General features: G+C 43.9%; 1 protein-coding gene across 7 annotated transcripts in view; it reads left to right on the top strand.

Annotated features, from left to right (window-relative positions):
* The window catches only part of LOC110502410 (Golgi-specific brefeldin A-resistance guanine nucleotide exchange factor 1), a 127,880-nt gene that overhangs the window by 86,375 nt on the left and 17,841 nt on the right, over nucleotides 1-23,664 (top strand). For 2 of the 7 annotated variants that reach the window (XM_090216808.1, XM_021580428.3), the window contains exons 8-29: nucleotides 5,344-5,398; nucleotides 9,124-9,271; nucleotides 11,178-11,368; nucleotides 11,477-11,657; nucleotides 11,896-12,107; nucleotides 12,205-12,303; nucleotides 12,455-12,649; nucleotides 12,871-13,066; nucleotides 13,205-13,342; nucleotides 13,457-13,545; nucleotides 13,755-13,957; nucleotides 14,272-14,395; nucleotides 16,449-16,574; nucleotides 17,964-18,046; nucleotides 18,264-18,500; nucleotides 21,664-21,757; nucleotides 21,849-22,025; nucleotides 22,358-22,422; nucleotides 22,632-22,755; nucleotides 22,875-22,946; nucleotides 23,064-23,158; nucleotides 23,317-23,470. In XM_090216808.1, coding sequence (XP_090072934.1) covers nucleotides 5,344-5,398; nucleotides 9,124-9,271; nucleotides 11,178-11,368; nucleotides 11,477-11,657; nucleotides 11,896-12,107; nucleotides 12,205-12,303; nucleotides 12,455-12,649; nucleotides 12,871-13,066; nucleotides 13,205-13,342; nucleotides 13,457-13,545; nucleotides 13,755-13,957; nucleotides 14,272-14,395; nucleotides 16,449-16,574; nucleotides 17,964-18,046; nucleotides 18,264-18,500; nucleotides 21,664-21,757; nucleotides 21,849-22,025; nucleotides 22,358-22,422; nucleotides 22,632-22,755; nucleotides 22,875-22,946; nucleotides 23,064-23,158; nucleotides 23,317-23,470 — 3,058 coding nt within the window. Of the gene's footprint in view, nucleotides 1-5,343; nucleotides 5,399-5,744; nucleotides 5,896-9,123; nucleotides 9,272-11,177; nucleotides 11,369-11,476; nucleotides 11,658-11,895; nucleotides 12,108-12,204; nucleotides 12,304-12,454; nucleotides 12,650-12,870; nucleotides 13,067-13,204; nucleotides 13,343-13,456; nucleotides 13,546-13,754; nucleotides 13,958-14,271; nucleotides 14,396-16,448; nucleotides 16,575-17,963; nucleotides 18,047-18,263; nucleotides 18,501-21,663; nucleotides 21,758-21,848; nucleotides 22,026-22,357; nucleotides 22,423-22,631; nucleotides 22,756-22,874; nucleotides 22,947-23,063; nucleotides 23,159-23,316; nucleotides 23,471-23,664 lie in introns of those variants that run through there. The other 5 variants (XM_090216809.1, XM_090216807.1, XM_090216810.1 and 2 more) reach the window with 4 other exon arrangements.

Raw genomic sequence — 23,664 nt, 5'->3', positions numbered from 1 at the left:
TAAGTAAAGGGTCTGAATACTTATTTAATTTTAAAAAGATTTTAAAAATGTATTTTGAATTCTCATGTAGTATTGTGTGTAGATTAATTAAGGGGGGAAACTGTTAAATACATTTTAGAGTAAGGCTGTAACGTAACAAAATGTGGAAAAAGTAGTGGTCTGAATACTTTCCGAATGCACTGTATAGTGTAAGTTCAGGAGTTAACTTAACAAGTCACATAATATGTTACATGGACACTCACTGTATGCTATCATAGTGTTAAACATATATTTTTTAAAATAACTACCTCGTCTCTGTAACCAACGCAAACAATTTTCTGTAAGGTCCCTCAGTTGAACAGTGAATTTCAAATACGGATTCAACCAGAAAGACCAGGGAGGTTTTCCAATGCCTCGCGAAGAAGGGAACCTATTTGTAGATTAAGAAAAAAAGCAGACATTGAATATCCCTTTGAGCGTGGTGAAGTTATTACATTTTGGATGGTGTGTCAATACTCCCAGTCACTACAAAGATACAGGTGTCCTTCCTAACGCAGTTGCCGGAGAGGAAGGAAACCGCTCAGGGATTTCACCATGAGGCCAATGGTGACTTTAAAACAGTTAGTGTTTAATGGCTGTGATAGGAGAAAACTGGTTGGATCAACAGCATTGTAGTTACTCCACAATACTAACCTAATTGACAGAGTGAAAAGGAAGCCTGTACAGAATAAAAAATATTCAAACAAGTCTTGTTTTTGTAACAAGGCACTAAAGTAATTCTGCAAAAAATGTGACAAAGAAATTCACTTTTTGTCCTGGAATACAATGTGTTATGTTTGGTGCGAATCCAATACAACATATTACTGAGTACCACTCTCCATATTTTAAACTATGGCTGCATTATGTTATGGGATGCTTGTAATCGTTGACTGGGGAGTTTTTCCAGAATAATAAAATGGAATGGAGCTAAGCATAGGCAAAATCCTAGAGGACAACCAGGTTGTCTGCTTTCCACCAGACACTGGAAGGTGAATACACCTTTTAGCAGGACAATAACCTAAAATGCCAGCCCAAATCTACATTGGAGTTGCTTACCAAGAAGACAGTGAATGTTCCTGAGTGGCCTAGTTACAGTTTTGACTTAAATCTGTTTGAAAATCTTTGGCAAGACCTGAAAATGTTTTTTTAGTAAAGATCAACAACCAATTTTACTCAAAGATATTTGAAAATAATAATGGGCAAATGCACAATCCAGTTGTGGAAAGCTCTTAGAGACTTACCCAGAAAGACTCACAGCAGTAATCACTGCCAAAGGTGATTCTGACATGTATAGACTCAAGGGGTTGAATACTTATCTAATCAAGATATATTAGTGTTTTATTTTTCAGGATTTTTATTTTATTTTTACAAATGTCATTTTTCTTCCACTTTGACATTGCAGAGTGTTTTGTGTAGATCGCTAACAGAAAATTACAATTACATCCATTTTAATCCCACTTTGTAACACAACAAAATGTGTGAATACTTTCTGAAGGCATTGTACATTAACGTATTCGGCGACACTTAGCGTCTTAATTTCCCTCTGCATTCAGAGGTCAACAGGGCGCCGGTCCACTAATGCAATAACATGATTCTCTACCGACTTCAGCATAGTGGGGAAGCATGCCACATCGCTCCCCCCACCCCCTGTCCCAGAGGCCCGTACATTAGACTTCCAGTCACATCGTCTCACAGACGAGTGGATGAGCCTGCAGTGCGCCAGACTGTATGATCTGCATATAGATGAAGAAGAGCGTCTCCCCCATAAACACACACAGAATTAGCATGGCCAGTAATCCTGCCAGAAATGATCATAAAACCAACCGGAATAGAGTCGTCTCATTCTCTAAATGTATTACGCCCCCCCCCCCCCCCCCCTCCCCTCGCCACCTCAAGAATAAACAGAGCTCAAAACAAAGTCACGGTGTAATTCTCTCTTGGAGGCGCATGGATCTCAGATGAGGCTATTTGATGCAGGATTTGTTAAGAAACGTGGTGTCTTTCACAGTAGAGCCCGTTGATATCGCTAAGTCACCATCAGGACATTCTTTGTGTATTTGTGTCGTCGTTGGGAGTTGTGTGTCATGCACTGCAGCAGCTTGTTATCATATCTCTTACAACACTGTTTACTAGTTGTCGGATATGCAAATAGAAATGAATGACAGCCATTGTAGCGGCAGGTAGCCTAGTGGTTAGGACTAGTAACCAAAAGTTTGCAAGATCGAGTCCCCGAGCTGACAAGGTAAAGAATCAGTCGTTCTGCCCCTGAACCAGACAGTTAGCCCACTGTTCCTTGGCCGTCATTGAAAATAAGAATTTGTTCTTAACTGACTTGCCTAGTTAAATAAAGGTCAAATAAAAGGTGCGTCCATGGTGAAAAAATGAAGGCCTGTTATTACAACTCTCCTTCCCACAACAACGTGCGAGTACGTTAAGGATGGCTATTACGTAGACCCCCCCCCTCTTGTCCGCAGCTCATCCATAATAAAGACGTAAGAGCCTTGGGCAGCCCGGGCATAATGAGCAGTGGATCTCATTGAGTGCTCAGGAGGAGGCTTAGATTGCCTACTGAAAGTATTATGAATGTTAATCTGTTGGACTCACAGATCATCCAATAATCGAGCTTGCAAGACAACACTCTATTAACGCAGAGTTAACGTCGGGGGGGCCCCATCTCCGTGTGTGTGTGTGTGTGTGTGGTAGCCAGTGACATCTCATTCGCCGCAAAGCCCAAGAGTCCACAAAGCACAGGGCTCTCGGACAGTGTGTGCGGAGTAGAAACATTACGCTGGACAGCTCATCTCGTCAAGCCACTGAGAAGCTGATCTGGGTTCGGGATGGAAATGCAGTGCCGTCAGACAGATTGCTTCTGTCAGCCTTGTGCCTTATAAGCATTGGTCTCTCTGTGTTTATGGTTATTTTCATGGAGCTTTGGTTAGTTTAACAAGCTTTGTTTAGCAGTTGTCAACTTCTACACCAGCTGTTTTGATTTTACTGTCTGCAAGCCTTTGGGGGATTTAATTGAATTTCATCTAAGATGACAAACAATTTTCCGTTCTTTGTCCCTGCTTGGATATTGACATGCATGTGGTTACACAATACAGATTTTATTTTCAGTGTGGCGTTAATGACTCCAGTCTAAACTCTCTTAGTCTAAACTGCGATATTCAAGTACTGCCCTTTGGTATCATACAGTTTGCAAGGGCTTTACGCCTTCTGTGCTCTTAATGGCCATGTACTCTTATAATCGCCACCGGGCACAGCCAGAAGAGGACTGGCCACCCCTTAGAGCCTGGTTTCTTCCTGGGTTCAAGTCTTTCTAGGGAGTTTTTCCTGGCCTCTGTGCTTCTGCATTGCTTACTCTCTATGGTTTTAGGATCAGTTTCTTCATAAGCACTTTGTGACGACTGCTGATGTGAAAAGGGTTTTATAACTGCATTTCATTTGATTGATTGCTCTAGCTCTACATATAAAAGTGACTCAACTTCAAATATCCGCTGAAAACGGAAACTGCTTTGTTGGTGTGGATAACAGGTTTCCTGTCGACTCACGGTGGCTGAATGAATGAATGACCTTGAATTGACGGTTGAGTTTGAGAAGGCACAGGAACTCAACGTAGAGGGAGGAGAGGACAGGGCAATGTATCACATAGCATTAATGAATGTACAGTGCCTTGCGAAAGTATTCGGCCCCCTTGAACTTTGACCTCTTGCCACATTTCAGGCTTCAAACATAAAGATATAAAACTGTATTTTTTTGTGAAGAATCAACAACAAGTGGGACACACTCATGAAGTGGAACAACATTTATTGGATATTTCAAACTTTTTTAACAAATCAAAAACTGAAAAATTGGGCGTGCAAAATTATTCAGCCCCCTTAAGTTAATACTTTGTAGCTCCACCTTTTGCTGCGATTACAGCTGTAAGTCGCTTGGGGTATGTCTCTATCAGTTTTGCACATCGAGAGACTGACATTTTTCCCATTCCTCCTTGCAAAACAGCTCGAGCTCAGTGAGGTTGGATGGAGAGCATTTGTGAACAGCAGTTTTCAGTTCTTTCCACAGATTCTTGATTGGATTCAGGTCTGGACTTTGACTTGGCCATTCTAACACCTGGATATGTTTATTTTTGAACCATTCCATTGTAGATTTTGCTTTATGTTTTGGATCATTGTCTTGTTGGAAGACAAATCTCCGTCCCAGTCTCAGGTCTTTTGCAGACTCCATCAGGTTTTCTTCCAGAATGGTCCTGTATTTGGCTCCATCCATCTTCCCATCAATTTTAACCATCTTCCCTGTCCCTGCTGAAGAAAAGCAGGCCCAAACCATGATGCTGCCACCACCATGTTTGACAGTGGGGATGGTGTGTTCAGCTGTGTTGCTTTTACGCCAAACATAACGTTTTGCATTGTTGCCAAAAAGTTAAATTTTGGTTTCATCTGACCAGAGCACCTTCTTCCACATGTTTGGTGTGTCTCCCAGGTGGCTTGTGGCAAACTTTAAACGACACTTTTTATGGATATCTTTAAGAAATGGCTTTCTTCTTGCCACTCTTCCATAAAGGCCAGATTTGTGCAATATACGACTGATTGTTGTCCTATGGACAGAGTCTCCCACCTCAGCTGTAGATCTCTGCAGTTCATCCAGAGTGATCATGGGCCTCTTGGCTGCATCTCTGATCAGTCTTCTCCTTGTATGAGCTGAAAGTTTAGAGGGACGGCCAGGTCTTGGTAGATTTGCAGTGGTCTGATACTCCTTCCATTTCAATATTATCGCTTGCACAGTGCTCCTTGGGATGTTTAAAGCTTGGGAAATCCTTTTGTATCCAAATCCGGCTTTAAACTTCTTCACAACAGTATCTCGGACCTGCCTGGTGTGTTCCTTGTTCTTCATGATGCTCTCTGCGCTTTTAACGGACCTCTGAGACTATCACAGTGCAGGTGCATTTATACGGAGACTTGATTACACACAGGTGGATTGTATTTATCATCATTAGTCATTTAGGTCAACATTGGATCATTCAGAGATCCTCACTGAACTTCTGGAGAGAGTTTGCTGCACTGAAAGTAAAGGGGCTGAATAAGTTTGCACGCCCAATTTTTCAGTTTTTGATTTGTTAAAAAAGTTTGAAATATCCGATAAATGTCGTTCCACTTCATGATTGTGTCCCACTTGTTGTTGATTCTTCACAAAAAAATACAGTTTTATTTCTTTGTTTGAAGCCTGAAATGTGGCAAAAGGTTGCAAAGTTCAAGGGGGCCGAATACTTTCGCAAGGCACTGTATAAGTCTGATAATTGACATCCCCCCTCTCTTTTTTTTATAGACTACCCCAGTTTAAAGAGGAGGCCAAAAGTTTTGTGGGCGCCAACATGAAGAAGGTAAAAATCAAATTAGGCTTAATGTTGAATGTGCCAGTACTGTCTGGCTATGACTGATTTTCTTGCATCACCCCCTCCCCGTTTCTCCTCCTGGTTCCTGTCATTCCCATGGTGCTGTGAATAATCATTGTACTCTACAGGGATGTCCACCGCAACAACACCTCTTTTTGCTAGGACTTTGCTCCCCCACGGCCAAAAAGAAAACTGTCAAAACAATCCATAATAATATCTTGTCTTGACGTGTAGAATTGCAACTGCATACCCAATATGCCTTTCGCTCCCTCTGCTTCCACCCATCGTGTTGGCGTGCTTTTCCCAATATCACCGCCATCTCATTAAATGCTGCATTTTTTTTATTTATTTTTATTTGAGTTCCTCTTTACAAAATGCATATTTCCCTGTGTTCCCTCCCACAGATCCCATCCTGTATCCTGAACACACAGGATCTTATTTGTACAGAGCAGCCTAAAAACATCAATCAGAGGGGCTTAGAGAGGGTACTTGTTAAAAACACCTTTCGATTGGCTTTCAACGAGTGCATAGAAATAGGCCAGAATAGCATGGCTATCTGGAGTGAATGCATGAGAGTGCATTTTAGGGATATTTTAGCATTTTCTTGTAACCTGGGTTTAAAGGAATTTCATAAATTTCACATAAATTATTAACAACTTAAGAAGATATTTAATTATTTTGTGGTTAGATTATTTATTTTTATCCCACTCAATTAGATTTAATTTAAATGAAAATAAATACAGGTTAATGGTTTCAGGCTGTACGACAAATTACTTTATTTCAGACTGTTCATGTATTCATACCCATTTCTATATACAGTGCATTTGGAAAGAATTCAGACCCCTTCTCTCTGTCCACATTTTGTTACGTTGCGGCCTTATTGTAAAATCTGTTAAATGCATTGTTCTTTTCCTCATCAATCTACACACAATATCCCATAATGACAAAGCGAAAACAGGTTTTTAGAAATGTTTGCAAATTTATTAAAAATAAGAAACAGATACCTTATAAGTATTCAAATCCTTTGCTATGAAACTCCAAATTGAGCTCTGGTGCATCCTGTTTCCATTGATCATCCCTGAGATGTTTCTACAACTTGATTGGAGTTCGCTGCAAACGGAAACTGCTTTGGTAAATTCAATTGATTGGACATAATTTGGAAAGGCACCTGTCTATATAAGATCCCACAGTTGACAGTGCATGTCAGAGCAAAAACCAAGCCATGATGTCAAGGATGTGTCCGTAGGGCTCCGAGACAGGAGATGGTGTCCAGAAGGACAACCGTCTCCGCAGCACTCCAACAATCAGGCCTTTATGGTGGTGGTCAGACAGAAGCCACTCAGTAATAGGCACATGACAGCCGCTTGGAGTTTGCCAAAGGCACCTAAAGGACTCTGACCATGAGAAACAAAATTCTCAGGTCTGATGAAACCAAGATCTAACTATTTGGCCTGAATGCCAGGCGTCACGTCTGGAGGAAAAATGGCACCATCCCTGAGTTGAAGCATGGGGGTGGCAGCATCATGCTATAGGGATGTTTTTCAGTGGCAGGGACTGGGAGACTAGTCAGGATGAAGGGAGCAAAGTACAGAGAGATCATTGATGAAAACCTGCTCCAGAGCGCTCAGCACCTCAGACTGGGGCGAAGGTTTACCTTCCAAATGGACAATGACCCGAAGCACATAGCCAAGGCAACGCAGGACTGACTTCGGGATGTCTTTGAAAATCTTATAGTGGTCCAGCCAGAGCCCGGACTTGAACCCGATTTGAACATCTCTGTAGAGACCTGAAAATAGCTGTGCAGCGATGCTCCCCATCCAACCTGACAGAGCTTGAGAGGATCTGCAGAGAAGAATGGGAGAAACTCCCCAAATACAGATGTGCCAAGCTTGTAGCGTCATACCCGCGGAGACTCAAGGCTGTAATCGCTGCCAAAGGTGCTTCAACAAAGTACTGATTAAAGGGTCTGAATACTTACGTAAATGTGATATCTAAGTTTTTTTATTTTTAATAACTTTTCCAAAAATTATTAAAACCAGATTTTGCTTTGTCGTTATGGGGTATTGTGTGTAGATTGATGGGGGGAAGAAAACAATTGAATCAATTTTAGAATCAGGCTGTTATGTAATAATGTGGGGAAAAAGTCAAGGGGTCTGAATACTTTCCGAATGCACTGTATGCATCGTGTGGCTTGGATTGGACATTTCCCTGGCATTTCTGATTTAGCTTCATACCACAAACAGTAGAGAAGAACACAAGTGACACTTTTATTTCAGTCATACCCCATCAAACCTAGACTCCATGTGTACAAATACAAATGTTGATGGGCACCAGAAATGTCAGCTTGGGGCCTCCCGAGTGGCGCAGCGGTCTAAGTTACTGCATCAGTGCTAGAGGCGTCACTACAGAGCCGGGTTCAATCCCGGGCTGTATCACAACCGGCCGTGATCGGGAGTCCAATAGGGCAACGCAGAATTGGTTCAGCATCGTCCGGGTTAGGGGAGGGCTTGGCCGGGGGGGCTTTACTTGGCTCATTGCGCTCTAGCGACTCCTTGTGGTGGGCTGGGCACCTGCAGGCTGACTCCGGTCGTCAGTTGAACAGTGTTTCCTCCGACACATTGGTGCAGCCTGCTTCCGGTTAAGCGGCCGGTGTTAAGAAACGCGGTTTGGCGAGTCGTGTTTTTCCAAGGACGCATGACTCGACCTTCACCTCCCGTGCCTGTTGGGGAGTTGCAGCAATAAGACAAGATAGAAATTGGGGTGTCAAAAAAATGTCAGCTTGAGCAGTTACAATGTGAAGTTTGCCGTTCTGTCTGATTGCCTGCGCTTCACTGTGCTGTCTGGTTTGGCCTGCTCATTTGTGAATGTCTCCGTATGGAGCCTGCCTGTGTCGACCCCCCCCCCCCCCCCCCGTAACCCGCTACCCTCTTCCCCAAACAAGCCCATCCCGGTGGGGTTTGCATGGTACTCTGTTGAACCCCCCCCCTACACCCCATGCATCACTGAGTGAGTTCCTTGTCTGTGTGCTGCTGCTGACATGTCGTCCATCACTAATCACGGGCACCTGCCCCCTTCTCTCCTGAGGCTTACAATATGTTGTGGAAAAACAAACGAGTGCAGGTAAGGAGATGACTGGTGACTCAGTTGGAGAATGACCATCCCTCCTCCTCATCTTCCCTGCCCCTCCTGTCCTCTTATTCTGAACCCACTAACCACCCACTTCTAAAGATTCATACACAATGCTAAGGAGCAATTTTTTTTAAACCAAAATACAATTTGCATATGTATTGATGTAGTTAGATTCATTATAAAGTGTTGGAGTACACTAACAAAACCATGCCATGACCTTTTTCATTGTGGCTGCTTGAATTTGTTTCTTGTGTTTAATCCTGTGGGACTTTTTGTTGAATTTTCTTATTCCACCTTCGTACAGATATTGTATCTTGCCATTGTGGTGACTGCTATGCAATCTCATCTGTTAGTAAACAGTGTTGTTTTTTCAGACGTCTGTGTATGACTTTCTGTTTTAAGACTGTGTTATACTGGGGCACTGTCCAAATACTGTATGGAAAAGGATCCTATTACCTTTAAAAGATTAACCTGATACCATCATCTGTACAATATATGATGATATTACAACACCCTCTAGCCAAGAGCACAGCCAGTGGTTTTGTGTATTTGTGTACTGACTGTGTGTGTTCTACCGGTTTTAGCTGAAGATGCGTGCTGGTGGGATGAGTGAGTCGTCAAAGTGGAAGAAGCAGAAGCGCTCGCCCCACCCCCCCCGCCACATGGTGCGAAGTGCCTCGGGCGGATTGGAGCAGGCCCCTACCACCACCCTCAGCAACAACAACCTCTCTGGTGAGACTCAATCTTGTAAACTCAGCAAAAAAAGAAACGTCCTCTCACTGTCAACTGCGTTTATTTTCAGCAATCTTAAGATGTGTAAATATTTTTATGAACATAAGATTCAACAACTGAGACATAAACTGAACAAGTTCCACAGACATGTGACTAACAGATATGGAATAATGTGTCGCTGAACAAAGGGGGGGTCAAAATCAAAAGTAACAGTCAGTATCTGGTGTGGCCACCAGCTGCATTATGGACTGCAGTGCATCTCCTCATGGACAGCACCAGATTTGCCAGTTCTTGCTGTGAGATGTTACCCCACTCTTCCACCAAGGCACCTGCAAGTTCCTGGACATTTCTGGGGGGAATGGCCCTAGCCCTCACCCTCCGATCCAACAGGTCCCAGACTTGCTCAATGGGATTGAGATCTGGGCTCTTCGCTGGCCATGGCAGAACAGTGACATTCCTGTTTTGCAGGAAATCACGCACAGAAAGAGCAGTATGGCTGGTGGCATTGTCATGCTGAAGGGCCATGTCAGGATGAGCCTGCAGGAAGGGTTCCACATGTGGGAGGAGGATGTCTTCCCTGTAACGCACAGCATGGAGATTGCCTGCGATGACAACAAGCTCAGGCCGTTGATGCTGTGACACACCGATCCAGACCATGACGGACCCTCCACCTCCAAATCGATCCCACTCCAGAGTACAGGCCTCGGTGTAGCGCTCATTCCTTCGACGATAAACGCGAATCCAGCCATCCCCCCTGGTGAGACAAAACCGCGACTCGTCAGTGAAGAGCACTTTTTGCCAGTCCTGTCTGGTCCAGCGACGGTGGGTTTGTGCCCATAGGTGCCGATGATATCTGGTGAGGACCTGCCTTACAACAGGCCTACAAGCCCTGAGTCCAGCCTCTCTCAGCCCCTTGCGGACAGTCTGAGCACTGATGGAGGGATTGTGCTTTCCTGGTGTAACTCGGGGAGTTGTTGTAGCCATCCTGTACCTGTCCCGCAGGTGTGATGTACGGAGGTATTGATCCTTTGCAGGTGTTGTTACATGTGGTCTGCCACTGCGAGGACGATCAGCTGTCCATCCTGGCTCCTTGTAGCGCTGTCTTAGGCGTCTCACAGTACGGACATTGCGATTTATTTCCCTGGCCACATCTGCAGTCCTCATGCCTCCTTGCAGCATGCCTAAGACATGTTCACGCAGATGAGCAGGGACCCTGGGCATCTTTCTTTTGGTGTTTTTCAGAGTCAGTAGAAAGGCCTCTTTAGTGTCCTAAGTTTTCATAATAGTGACCTTAATTGCCTACCTTCTGTAAGCTGTTAGTATCTTAACGACCGTTCCACAGGTGCATGTTCATTAATTGTTTATGGTTAATTTAACAAGCATGGGGAAAAAGTGTGAAAAAAAAAAAATCTGTGAAGTTTAGATTCTTACAAATTATCTGTGAAAGGCAGGGCCCTGAAAAAGGGACTTTTTTTGTTGTTGAGTTTATGAACATTTTCTTTTCACACATTTTATTGTTTTTTCAGACCGTGTTAGAAACAAGATCGGTGGGATAGACATAGAAGGTATCTAAGGAAGGGCACAGACAGTCGGCCGATACTCGAACCCCTAAGTCGACCGCGTTGTAATAACCGGAAGACAGACAATTGATCAAACATTATCAATGCATCCCCCCCCCGCCACACATCAATAACAAATGCCTCTTCGGTAAAGAACAGCTTAGAAAATCATATTTGGTCAAAGGGGGCTTCATTGTATGTCTCTATTAAACTTAAACCTCATAGATATATTAACATTTATACTGTCAAGCATTTTAAAGCGGAGAGATGAATAGCATGGATAAGTCTAGATGATCTTCAACAAAAAATGCTTATGTAGCTAACACAGGTCTGTGTGTTTCTACCAGGTGGTGTCCCATTCATTGAGCAGGATAATTTGTCTGCCTCAGACAGCGTGGCCTCCTCCATGTCCATCCCCACAGACAGTGGCCTGGACACCTGCTCCAAGGCCACCTCCAGAGAGGACCTGACAGACCTGGACCAGAGCAGCTCTGCCGCCACCACCCCTTCCACAGAGGCTGGACACCTGTACACTCAGGTGGGGGCGACACTGGAATCAGCTATGTTATGTCACTTTTTGCATATTCCTAGTCTTCGTTCGTGCTCATTAATGTTCATACGCTGATGTTTCTGTTTCCCCTGCCAGTCTGAGGGTAGGCAGGTGGAGCATGCCCAGTCAGCCTCGGTGGAGTCCATCCCTGAGGTCCTGGAGGACGGAGAATCTGTGACGGAGCATTCGGACTCAGCCTCATTACATGACATGGACTATGTCAACCCCCGAGGAGTCCGCTTCACACCACAGCAAACACAGAGAGACGGTGAGGATGGTGAGCCATCCCACCACCGCCAGCATTGTTTGGATTTCACCCTTTTCCACTTCGCATTTCACCTTGTGTGTCTCCTTATGTCTCTCCTCATGTCTCATCACGTCTCAACCCATGTCTCACAACTTGTCTCTGCGTGTCTCCTTTTATATCCCGTGTCTCACCCCAACCTGGCGTCTCACCCAAATGATGGCTTTGAATCCTCTCCTAACTGTCATGTTGTATTTTCCTAACCTCCCAGGTGCGGCTCTCATCCCCTACTCCCTGCCCTGTCTGCGGGAGCTCTTCCGCTTCCTCATCTCACTGACCAACCCCCATGACCGCCACAACACGGACGCCATGATGCACATGGGCCTGCAGTTGCTGACCGTGGCTCTGGAGGCGGCTCACATCGCCCCCTACCAGTCACTGCTGGGCCTGGTCAAAGACGAGCTCTGCAGACACCTCTTTCAGGTACTGTACACCACAGGTTTGTTCAGGAGGGGAAACTTCAATTGCGTCTGTTCAACACAATACAAGGTAACGACCGTGTTGTTTATTTCTATTTCAGTTGCTAAGTGTGGACCGTATGAACCTGTATGCCGCCTCCATCCGAGCGTGCTTCTTGCTCTTTGAGAGCATGCGAGGACATTTGAAGTTTCAGCTCGAGGTACTTGGGAGTGTTCATCTTTGCATTTGATATTGTCACAAGTGTTCACACACTAATGACTAGTTTGACACAACCACACACAAGCTGAGTCATGTTAAAAACCAGCAGCTGAACAGAGTGACCAACTTAACCACCTTCTCACATTCTGCAGATGTATTTGAAGAAGCTGATGAACATCATCACGTCAGAGAACATGAAGATGCCCTATGAGATGAAGGAGATGGCCCTGGAGGCCCTGGTGCAGCTTTCGAGGATCCCCAGCTTCGTCACCGAGCTCTACATCAATCATGACTGTGACTTCTACTGCTCAAACCTGTTTGAAGACCTCACCAAGCTGCTCTCCAAGGTGGGAACTGATGATGCCTGTTCTCTGGCCACTCACACTCACTTGATGATCACTCCGGAGAGCTTAGGGTTTTGTTTACTTTACTTTCCCGTTCAGTCAAGGCGTAATACTTCATTTGTTTCCTTTTGATGCACACTGTCACGCTCCATGCTTTTCATTTTCAGGGGAACATTGTTCTCTTTTGTTGATCTATGGTGTGTTTGTGTCATGTTGTCTTGCAGAATGCCTTCCCTGTGTCCGGACAGCTCTACACAACCCACCTCCTCTCACTAGAGGCCCTACTCACTGTGATTGACAGCACTGAGGCCCACTGCCAGGCCAAGGTGCTCAACAGAACCACTCAGCAGGACCACTCGGCAGAAATGGTGTTGGCAGAAGGGGAGTGCTCAACCAACGACCGTACAGACACAACCACGGGTACGCCGATTGCTCTCATACACTTGATTTACTTTCTGCTTATACTATAATGGTCTTTGTCCGTCATTTACATTGACAATGGTTGTATCAGATGTGTATTGAGGGTTATTCATTAATGTTTTTCTGATGTGGTTGTAGAAGCGAGCAGGCAGGTGAACAGTGCCAACGGTCAGAATGTTCCAGAGGCTGACAGTGTGCCCCTACCACCTACCAGCGGGCACCTGATGGCAGAGAAGATGAGACTGGGCAGACAAGACCAGGAGGAGACAGAACCAGGTAAGTTTGATTTTACTAACCAGTGGCCAGGTCTCCTCAAGCACTGGGTTAGCATTCAGTTTCATAGACATGAATGAAATTGATTTAAGAGTGAAAATTGTATTTTTATTTTAGCTGAGAAGAAAGAACCAAAAAAGCCACATCGCTTCTCGTCTTGTTTACCTGATTCTCAAGAGCTGTTGGACATCAGAAATAAAAAGAAGGTATGTTTTATGATTTTGTTGTGCATCTGTTTTAAATGACTTATGCTTGGCCGTTAATGATGTTTCCACACGTCCTGTAACTCAGACTTTGACATAAACCATGCATTGACAACAATGGCGTTTGAGTCTGCTTGTGGATCTCAAGTTGTGATTCGACCCGCTTTGTGTCGCTAAGATAAAGTGATCATATTTATATTGTACGATTCCAGCTGCTGAACAGCGGCACAGAGCAGTTCAACCAGAAGCCTAAGAAGGGCATCCAGTTTCTGCAGGAGAAGGGTCTCCTCAGCAGCCCCATGGACAACAACGAGGTGGCCCAGTGGCTCCGGGAGAACCCCCGCCTCGACAAGAAGCAGATCGGAGAGTTCATTAGTGACCGCAAATACATGGAGCTACTGGACAGCTTCGTCAAGTACGAGCCCCAGTCTTTTTCTTATTACTGGGCAGCAATAAGCAATAAGATGCAATAAGATGTACAACCAGTTGGATCTGCTCCTTCATTGAATTGTACTGAAGCTTGGCTCGGGTTACTAGTGCAGTGACGCAGTGAAGTGAAGCAGTGACGTTTTATTTAGTTGAACCCTAGAAATGGTCTTTAATCCCTAACAATTATAAAATGCAGTACACAAATGGATATGTATAGCTGAGTAAAAAGACCTGACAGGAAACTGAAGAATATACTTCAGAATATCCATATTAGTGAATTATACTCATTCTCACGTGCAGCACGTTCACCTTCCGAGGGCTGCGTATTGACGAGGCGCTGCGTCTGTATCTGGAGGCCTTCAGACTGCCAGGAGAGGCTCCGGTCATCCATAGACTTTTGGAAACCTTCACAGACACCTGGCATGTAAGTCAGCTGCCTTACCCCCCTTGGAAGACTCTCTCTTTTTCCTCACACACATGCACAGCGGCACAGGGAGGGACACACTTATTCCATTACAGCAAGGCAATCGTTGCCACCAACTGTCCCTATCATCATGTAATTACGTCCAGTGGAACTGTGACCCTGATCTGAATCAGGGACAGGGACATTAGTCACTCAGGTAATTGGGGGAACAGGATAAAGTTGCAACTGCAAGGCTGACATAACAGAGCCGGCCTGTCTATCAAGGGCAGGGGGACAAAACCAGCAGGGCCACTGGCTGCTCCTTAAATAACCGGAGAGGGTCGTCCTCGTGACCTGGAAAATATTTTATTGTAATGTCTTTTCGTAGTCTCCCTGTCCATACACAATCGCCTTGAATGAGTTCACAGATATTCTTACTGCACACACACGTCTCTTTCCACTATTGAGCAGTTGTGACTGCACTTTCAGCAGGACAAATATAAACTCAGCAAAAAAAGAAAAGTCCTCGCACCTTAACATGTATAAATATTTGTATGAACATAAGATTCAACAACTGAGACATAAACTGAACAAGTTCCACAGATGGGTGACTAACCGAAATGGAATAATGTGTCCCTGAACAAAGGGGGTCAAAAGTAACAGTCAGTATCTGGTGTGGCCACCAGCTGCATTAAGTACTGCAGTGCATCTCCTCATGGATTTGCCAGATCTTGCTGTGAGATGTTATCCCACTCTTCCCCCAAGGAAATCACACACAGAACGAGCAGTATGGATGGTGGCATTATCATGCTGTGGGGGTCATATCAGGATGAGCCTGCAGGTAGAGTACCACATGAGGGAGGAGGATGTCTTCCCTGCGACTGTGGGTTTGTGCCCATAGGCGACGTTGTTGCCGGTGATGTCTGGTGAGGACCTGCCTTACAACAGGCCTACAAGCCCTCAGTCCAGCTTCTCTCGGCCTATTGTGTACAGTCTGAGCACTGATGGAGGTATTGTGCGTTCCTGGTGTAACTCGGGCAGTTGTTGTTGCCATCCTGTACCTGTCCCGCAGGTGTGATGATTGGATGTATTGATCCTTTGCAGGTGTTGTTACACGTGGTCTGCCACTGCAAGGACGATCAGCTGTCCGTCCTGTCTCCCTGTAGCGCCGTCTTAGGCGTCTCACGGTACGGACATTGCAATTTATTTCCCTGGCCACATCTGCAGTCCTCATGCCTCCTTGCAGCATGCCTAAGACATGTTCAGCAGATGAGCAGGGACCCTGGGCATCTTCCTTTTGGTGTTTTTCAGAGTCAGTAGAAAGGCCTCTTTAGTGTCCTAAGTTTTCATAACTGTGACCTTAATTGCCTACCTTCTGTAAACTGTTAGTGTCTTAACGACTGTTCCACAGGTGCATATTCATTAATTGTTTATGGTTCATTGAACAAGCATGGGAAACAGTGTTTAAACCCTTTACAATGAAGATCTGTGAAGTTATTTGGACTTTTACGATTTATCTTTGAAAGATAGGGTCCTGAAAAAGGGACGTTTCTTTTTTTGCTGAGTTTAGATGTTTTGATATGCCCAAAGGTTGTTATATTGTTGTGTATATCTGGAATTCAGCTGTTGATGTGACAAATTACATTTGATTTGATTTCTACACATGCGCTGAATACAACAGGTACAACCTTATCGTAAAATGATTACTTACAAGCCCTTAACCAACAATGCAGTTTTAACAAAAATGAGTTAAGAAAATATTTACTAAATAAACTTAAAATTGTATTAAAAAAAAGTAGCACAAAAATAACAATGAGGCTATACACATGGGGTACAGAGTCTGTGTGCGGGGTTACAGGTTAGTTGAGGTTGATGTAATATGTACTTGTAGGTAGGGGTAAAGTGACTAGACATACATAATAAACAGAGCCGGTTTGTCTGTCGAGGGCAGGGGGACACAACCAGCAGGGCCACTGGCTGCTCCTTAAATAACCAGAGAGGGTTGCCCTCGTGACCTGGAAAGTATTTCTATGGACAGAGGGTTATATTAGTGTGTCTTTCCCTGTGTGTGTAGAAAGTGAACGGCTCTCCCTTCATGACCAATGACGCAGGCTTCGCCCTGGCCTATGCTGTCATCATGCTCAACACGGACCAGCACAACAACAATGTGCGCAAGCAGAACATCCCCATGACCATTGAGGTAAACACACACACACTATTTATTTCCCATGAAAACTCGCTCACTATTTTTATATTTAAAATATATTTTATTGATATAAATGGACTAAGTTACTATTCCTACCAATTTAAGTTTTCTACTACTACAAAACAAAATCTTATCCGATCTTATTTTGTCTTAAGTTGAAATGTTCAGAAATGCACCTATAACCCACATGTTAGATATGATATGAATCACCTCTTATGAGCGCTTTGTGCCATGCAGCGATGGGTTTCACAAGAGGCCCCTTTTAGACACCCTGGTTGTGCTGGTTCTTCCAGACCCTCTGATGGTCTGAAGAAAGCCGACCTCCAGTAACAGCTGTGCCCAGTGGTGGTCTATGGGATTAGGTCATCCTACTTAGTCAGGGGTGGAAGAAGTGAGGTTGGAGAGGGGACGTGACTGGAGGGGTGGGAGAAGTGAGGGGGTGGGCGAGGATAGGGAGGGGAGGATGGGTGGTGTCCTGGCTCCCTCTCTCTGTGTGAGTGACAGCACCTGAAGACTAAACACAAGTCCCATGGGCAGGGTTCTGAAGAGGCCTATGGTGGGCCATTCTCCCACACAAGACATACCCGATCCTCGGTTGCCATTTGGAATTGTGACCTTAGATAAGAAATTTTAGAGGGCAATGAAATTCCCACCGTTCATTTTACTGACTCTCAGCACAGTATATAACAACACCGTTATTACGGATGAAAGTTCTTACGATGTGACCTCTCCAATTGTCATTGGCAATTGTCAAATGCCATGATACGATACTCTGTGAGGCTCATGGCAATAGTCAAAGATGCTATTGCTCGGAATTATATTCAGCTAGTGCATAGTGCAACAATGTAGCTCTTCAACAAATATGTCGGTGTGGAAACAGCTCTGCTGTCTCTGGCTGTCAGTCCCATGATTACTTGGCAGGCATCACGGCCAGCTGCTTTGTGTCTGTGGAGGTTATTGTTACCGTTGTCTGCTCCACGCCGACCCTGAGCCCTCACTTTGTTTATTTCTCTGTCTGTCCATCCCGCTGCAAAGCATCTCGAGTTTCCCCTCTGGTTTACCTGCCATTAGCCAAAGCACGCAGCCAACCAGGAGCCTTGATTCGATCAGTCAACACACGGTGAATGTGTTTATTTGCTGTGGCTCTTGGCCTCAATCCTGTTTGACTAACACCACACCTAACCGTATTAAGTGACACATACGTTGGTAAAGCTTGGACCCCTACCCCCTTAAATGTTGGATGCTCAATTAGCAAGATCATTGCATGCCAAAGCATTGGATACCAGAGCCAGGCTAGCTGGCTGTGCTCCACAATGATTGGTGTGATGAGGGTGCCCTGATTCCCATATTATCAGTGTTAACTGTCTTTCTGCCCCCCCCCAGCAATTCAAGAAGAATCTGAAGGGTGTGAATGGAAATACAGACTTTGATCAGGATATGCTGGAGGACATCTACAATGCAATCAAGTAAGCCATAGTCGTATGTAGATCTTATATATAAATGTTTGTGACGTACACACACACAAGATGAAGGAAATCAATCTTAATTTCAAGAGGATGTACTTATTTGTTTCAGCGTTGGCACTTTGACAGTAAGTTATGTCTGGGGTTTTTTTCCATGTCAAACGACCCACCCTAGATTATCAAAGTTGCCTTAGCAATCATGGTATTCTCTGTCGTGTAGGAATGAAGAGATAGTGATGCCAGACGAGCAGTCTGGCCTGGTGAAGGAGAACTATGTATGGAACGTGCTGCTCCACCGGGGGGCCACCTCCGAGGGGGTCTTCCTCCATGTGCCTGCCGGCAGCTACGACCACGACCTGTTCACCATGACCTGGGGGCCCACCATCGCAGCCCTCTCCTACGTCTTCGACAAGAGCCTGGACGACACAATCATCCAGAAGGCCATTGCTGGCTTTAGGTACACTAGGCCTACTCAGATGTGACCGACCGGTCTTATGTATCAACATTTTAAATTTTTTTTTTTTTTACATTGAGTAAAAGTAGAGACTCAGAGATAGAACATGGTATGTCATACACTACAGTTGGGAAAGTAATTATGCTTTGAAAGTTGATAAACTTGTAATCTCACTTTTGAGAAAATTACCCTTAAATGTTTTGTTACCTACTGGAAGAGCTCTTTGTCTACACCCATTCAGCTTCGTTCACACCTTTAAGCTTTAGCCCCACCGATCTCTTTAAGGATTCACATGTGAGTCTATGTACTAAACAACCAAAGATTTCTAGACTAAAGGCTGGTTGATACTACGGGTGTGTTCGTACATTTAATCTGGAGTGCCAGAGTGTGCTCTGGGCGTTCATAAACTCAGAGCCTTGCCAGATTGGCCATTTGTAAATTCAGAGCGTTTCGCTCTCGGAGCTTCAGAGCTTTCTGACCTGACAGCAGTCAAGCACACAAGCTAACTGGTTAACGTTGGCTATCTTGCTAGCTGCTTCCTGACACAAATGAGAGAAGAGCTCACTCTGACCATTTTACTTGCCCTGGCAGAGCTGGTTAGGCTGTTTTTATGTTATCCAGAGTAGAGGTCGACCGATTAATCAGAATGGCCGATTAATTAGGGACGATTTCAAGTTTTCATAACAATCGGAAATCTGTATTTTTGGACGCCGATTTTGCCTATTATTATTTGTTTTAAATTAACAAATGTATTTAACGAGGCAAGTCGGTTAACACATTCTTATTTTCAATTACGGCCTAGGAACGGTGGGTTAACTGCCTTATTCAGGGGCAGAACGACAGATTTTTTACCTTGTCAGTTTATGGATTCAATCTTGCAACCTAACTAGTCCAACACTCTAACCACCTGCCTCACGAGGAGCCTGCCTGTTACGCGAATGCAGGAAGAAGCCAAGGTAATTTGCAAGCTAGCATTAAACTTATCTTATAAAAAAACAATCAATCAATCATAATCACTAGTTATAACTACACATGGTTGATGATATTACTAGTTTATCTAGCGTGTCCTGCGTTGCATATAATCGATGCGGTGCACATTCGCGAAAAAAGACTCGTTGCTTAAAATCAATACACAGAAGTATATATTTTTAAACCTGCATATTTAACTAAAAGAAAGATTAGCAGACAATATTAACCAAGTGAAATTGTGTCACTTCTCTTGCGTTCATTGCACACAGAGTCAGGGTATATGAAACAGTTTGGGCCGCCTGGCTCATTGCAAACTAATTTGCCAGAATTTTACATAATTATGACATGACATTGAAGTTTGTGCAATGTAACGGCAATATTTAGACTTAGGGATGCCATCCGTTAGATAAAATACGGGACAATTCCGTATTTCACTGAAATAATAAATATTTTGTTTTTTTCGAAATGATAGTTTCCGGATTCGACCATATTAATGACCTAAGGCTCGTATTTCTGTGTGTTATTATGTTATAATTAAGTCTATGATTTGATAGAGCAGTCTGACTGAGCGATGGTAGGCACCAGCAGGCTCGTAAGCATTCATTCAAACAGCACTTTCGTGCGTTTTGCCAGCAGCTCTTCCATTGTGCTGTTTATTACTTCAAGCCTATCAACTCCCGCGATTAGGCTGGTGTAACCAATGTGAAATGGCTAGCTAGTTAGCGGGGTACGCGCTAATAGCGTGTCAAACTTCACTCGCTCTGAGACTTGGAGTAGTTGTTCCCCTTGCTCTGCATGGGTAACGCTGCTTTGAGGGTGGCTGTTGTCGATGTGTTCCTGGTTCGAGCCCAGGTAGCGGCGAGGAGAGGGATGGAAGCTATACTGTTACACTGACAGTACTAAAATGCCTATAAGAACATCCAATAGTCAAAGGTATATGAAATACAAATCGTATAGAGAGAAATAGTCCTATAATTCCTATAATAACTACAACCTAAAACTTCTTACCTGGGAATATTGAAGACTCATGTTAAAAGGAACCACCAGCTTTCATATGTTCTCATGTTCTGAGCAAGGAACTTAAACGTTAGCTTTCTTACATGGCACGTATTGCACTTTCTTCTCCAACACTCTGTTTTTGCATTATTTAAACCAAATTGAACATGTTTCATTATTTATTTGAGGCTAAATTGATTTTATTGACGTATTATATTAAGTTAAAATAAGTGTTCATTCGGTATTGTTGTAATTGTCATTAATACAAATATATTTTAAAAATCGGCCGATTAATCGGTATCTGCTTTTTTTTGGCCCTCCAATAATCAGTATCGTTGTTGAAAAATCATAATCGGTCGACCTCTAATCCAGACTAGAGGTCGACCGAAAGTGTTTTTTCAACGCCGATACCGATTATTGGAGGACCAAGAAAAGTCGTTACCGATTAATCGGCCGATTTTTAAGTGTGTGTGTATGTATGTTTGTAATAATGACAATTACAACAATACTGAATTAACACTTTTATTTTAACTTAATGTAATACATAAATAAAATCAATTTAGTCTCAAATAAATAGCTAGCCAGTTAGCTAACAGTACACTTTAACTTGAAAGGAAAACAATTTTCTGACAAAATTAGAAAAACGTATAATATCTGAAAATATAGCTAGCTAGACTCTCTTACCCGTATACATGGATGGACGCTTCTCCCTCTGTCATGGACTCAATGGTTGCCCTTAGTTTGAAGATGTAACAGCCTCTTATGTGTTCCCTTTTCGACTCCGTCTGCATACTTGCAATCAGACGCCAACATTTTCTCCATCTCGTTAGCGATCATACTCTATTTCCACTGATTTCAAAACTTTTCTGTGGCTAAACCAACTATAATCTCATAATATAAGCTCATAATTTAACAATTTTATTCGTATTTACAGATGGCATACAAGTTTGTTATTAAGGCACATGAAAGTTCACATGTTCCAGACGGCATTTCTGCCAAAAAACGCATTTTGATTTTTAAAAAGTATGTTCAAATGGCTCTCCTGTGAAGTAGTGACGCACGACATACACCTAGTTTCCTGAAACGAGTCACAGATGGTCCTGGGCCCAGCGATGTGGCTCTGAGGAGATGCTGAAGAAGGGTTCCTTGGGGAAGGCAACGAATGAGAGCGAGACTTGATGATCTGTTTCTCTCCTTTTAGGAAATGTGCTATGATATCAGCTCATTATGGATTCAGTGATGTTTTTGATAATTTGATCATCTCCCTCTGCAAGTTTACAACGCTCAGCAGTGAGGTAAGTGCTTAATTTCAAATGTGGGAACCTTTGCATTTCAACTAGTGCACTAGAGTATTCTAACTTTTTCCACTGGATGGTTTCAATACAGTCGGTGGAGAACCTGCCCACAGTGTTTGGGAGTAACGGGAAGGCACAGATAGCGGCGAAAACGATGTTCCACCTGGCCCACCGGCATGGTGACATACTGAGGGAGGGCTGGAAAAACATCATGGACTCCATGCTGCAGCTGTTCAGAGCCGAGCTGCTGCCCAAGGCCATGGTGGAGGTCAGAACTGCTTCTTTATTACTGACAATGGTCAGGGACAGGAGATTTTCCTGACCTTGTTGTGATGTAACCAGAAAGGGTGAGCATTTTTTTTCCTGGTCAGGTTACATGGTCAGAAAAAACTAATGGCCTCAATCATGTTTATGAGTACCTTTGGAACATTCAAACCTTCCATTCATTTTGCTGGATGAAATGGTTCTCTGTTTGAATTTGGAAGACTGCGGACTCTTCTGTAAGACATTATGAATGTTATACTGCCACCTACTGATATTAATCTAGACATGACTTCCTTCTTGAATGTCTGTGGTGTTTCTGTGCTTATATCCATTCAGGTGGAGGATTTTGTGGAGCCAAATGGAACGATCTCCCTTCAAAGAGAAGAGACACCGTCAAATCGGTAAAAGTCACCTTAAAATCATGTCACATCATATGCTTCCCTCAAATACCAGGCTGAGCTCTTTCACTTAAAAAAAAAAACCTAGAGCTTTTCTGACATTTAAATCCAGTTCCATGTTGTAAAATGGGTGGCTATCATTAAACATTACATTAAACATTACATGTGTTTTTAAAGTGTTTGACATCTCTGTCTTCCTCCCTTTCTCCCAGGGGTGAGTCTGCGGTGCTGAGCTTTGTGAACTGGCTGACACTGAGTGGAGCGGAGCAGTCTGGTCAACGTGGGCCCTCTACTGAGAACCAGGAGGCCAAGCAGGCAGCCATGCTCTGTATCAAGGTACCAGAACTACAACACCCATCACACTCATCCAAATTGCCTCTGTTGATAATTTCATATAGTGCATTTAATTGTTTTATTAATAAAAAACATTTGGGGGGTTGTCACTCCCCCTCCAGCAATGTGACCCAGAGAAGCTGATCACAGAGAGTAAATTCCTGCAGCTGGAGTCTCTACAGGAGCTGATGAAGGTAATCATAACATTACAGGCAAATATTGTCTATGCATTGTCTGAATATTAATTACTAAAATGCAGGGAGTATAAAACGTTCTAGTATTGTTTTCTAAGAGATGTTTATTGTGGACAGGCCCTGATCTCAGTCACACCTGATGAGGAGACATATGATGAGGAGGATGCTGCGTTCTGCCTGGAGATGCTGCTACGCATAGTCATGGAGAACAGGTACAGCCAGAGGGAAGAAAGGGTAGAATGTTTGCTTTGAGTCAGGGCCAGTGTGTTTTGTCCCACGTCCATTAGGAATGACATCAGTCAAATCATCTGTTTCAACATCGGGCTTTGTTATGCTATCGAGTCCTTATCGTGTGTGTGTGTGTGTTTAGGGACCGTGTGTCGTGTGTATGGCAGACGGTGCGAGATCACCTGTGCCACCTGTGTGTCCAGGCTACAGAGAGCTGCTTCCTGGTGGAGAGGGCTGTGGTGGGCCTCATCAGACTGGCCATCCACCTGCTGCGCAGAGAGGACATCAGCTCCCAGGTACACGCACACAAAAGGGGAAACCAAACTATCTAGGAGTGCATCGTTGCATTAACGCAGAAATGATGCAGTGATAGCACTGAGTGATTGGATGATTGGACTGTTGATCCAATGAGTCTTACATCTGATGGGGACACACTCAGCTTTGTTAGGTCAATGTCCTTTAACCATTGCAATTGGTCTTATCTGGCCTA

This window comes from Oncorhynchus mykiss, chromosome 23 (genome assembly GCF_057628025.1).
Source record: "Oncorhynchus mykiss isolate SJ-2025 chromosome 23, ASM5762802v1, whole genome shotgun sequence".
NCBI lineage: Eukaryota > Metazoa > Chordata > Actinopteri > Salmoniformes > Salmonidae > Oncorhynchus > Oncorhynchus mykiss.
This window is presented reverse-complemented; position numbering and strand designations above follow the sequence as displayed.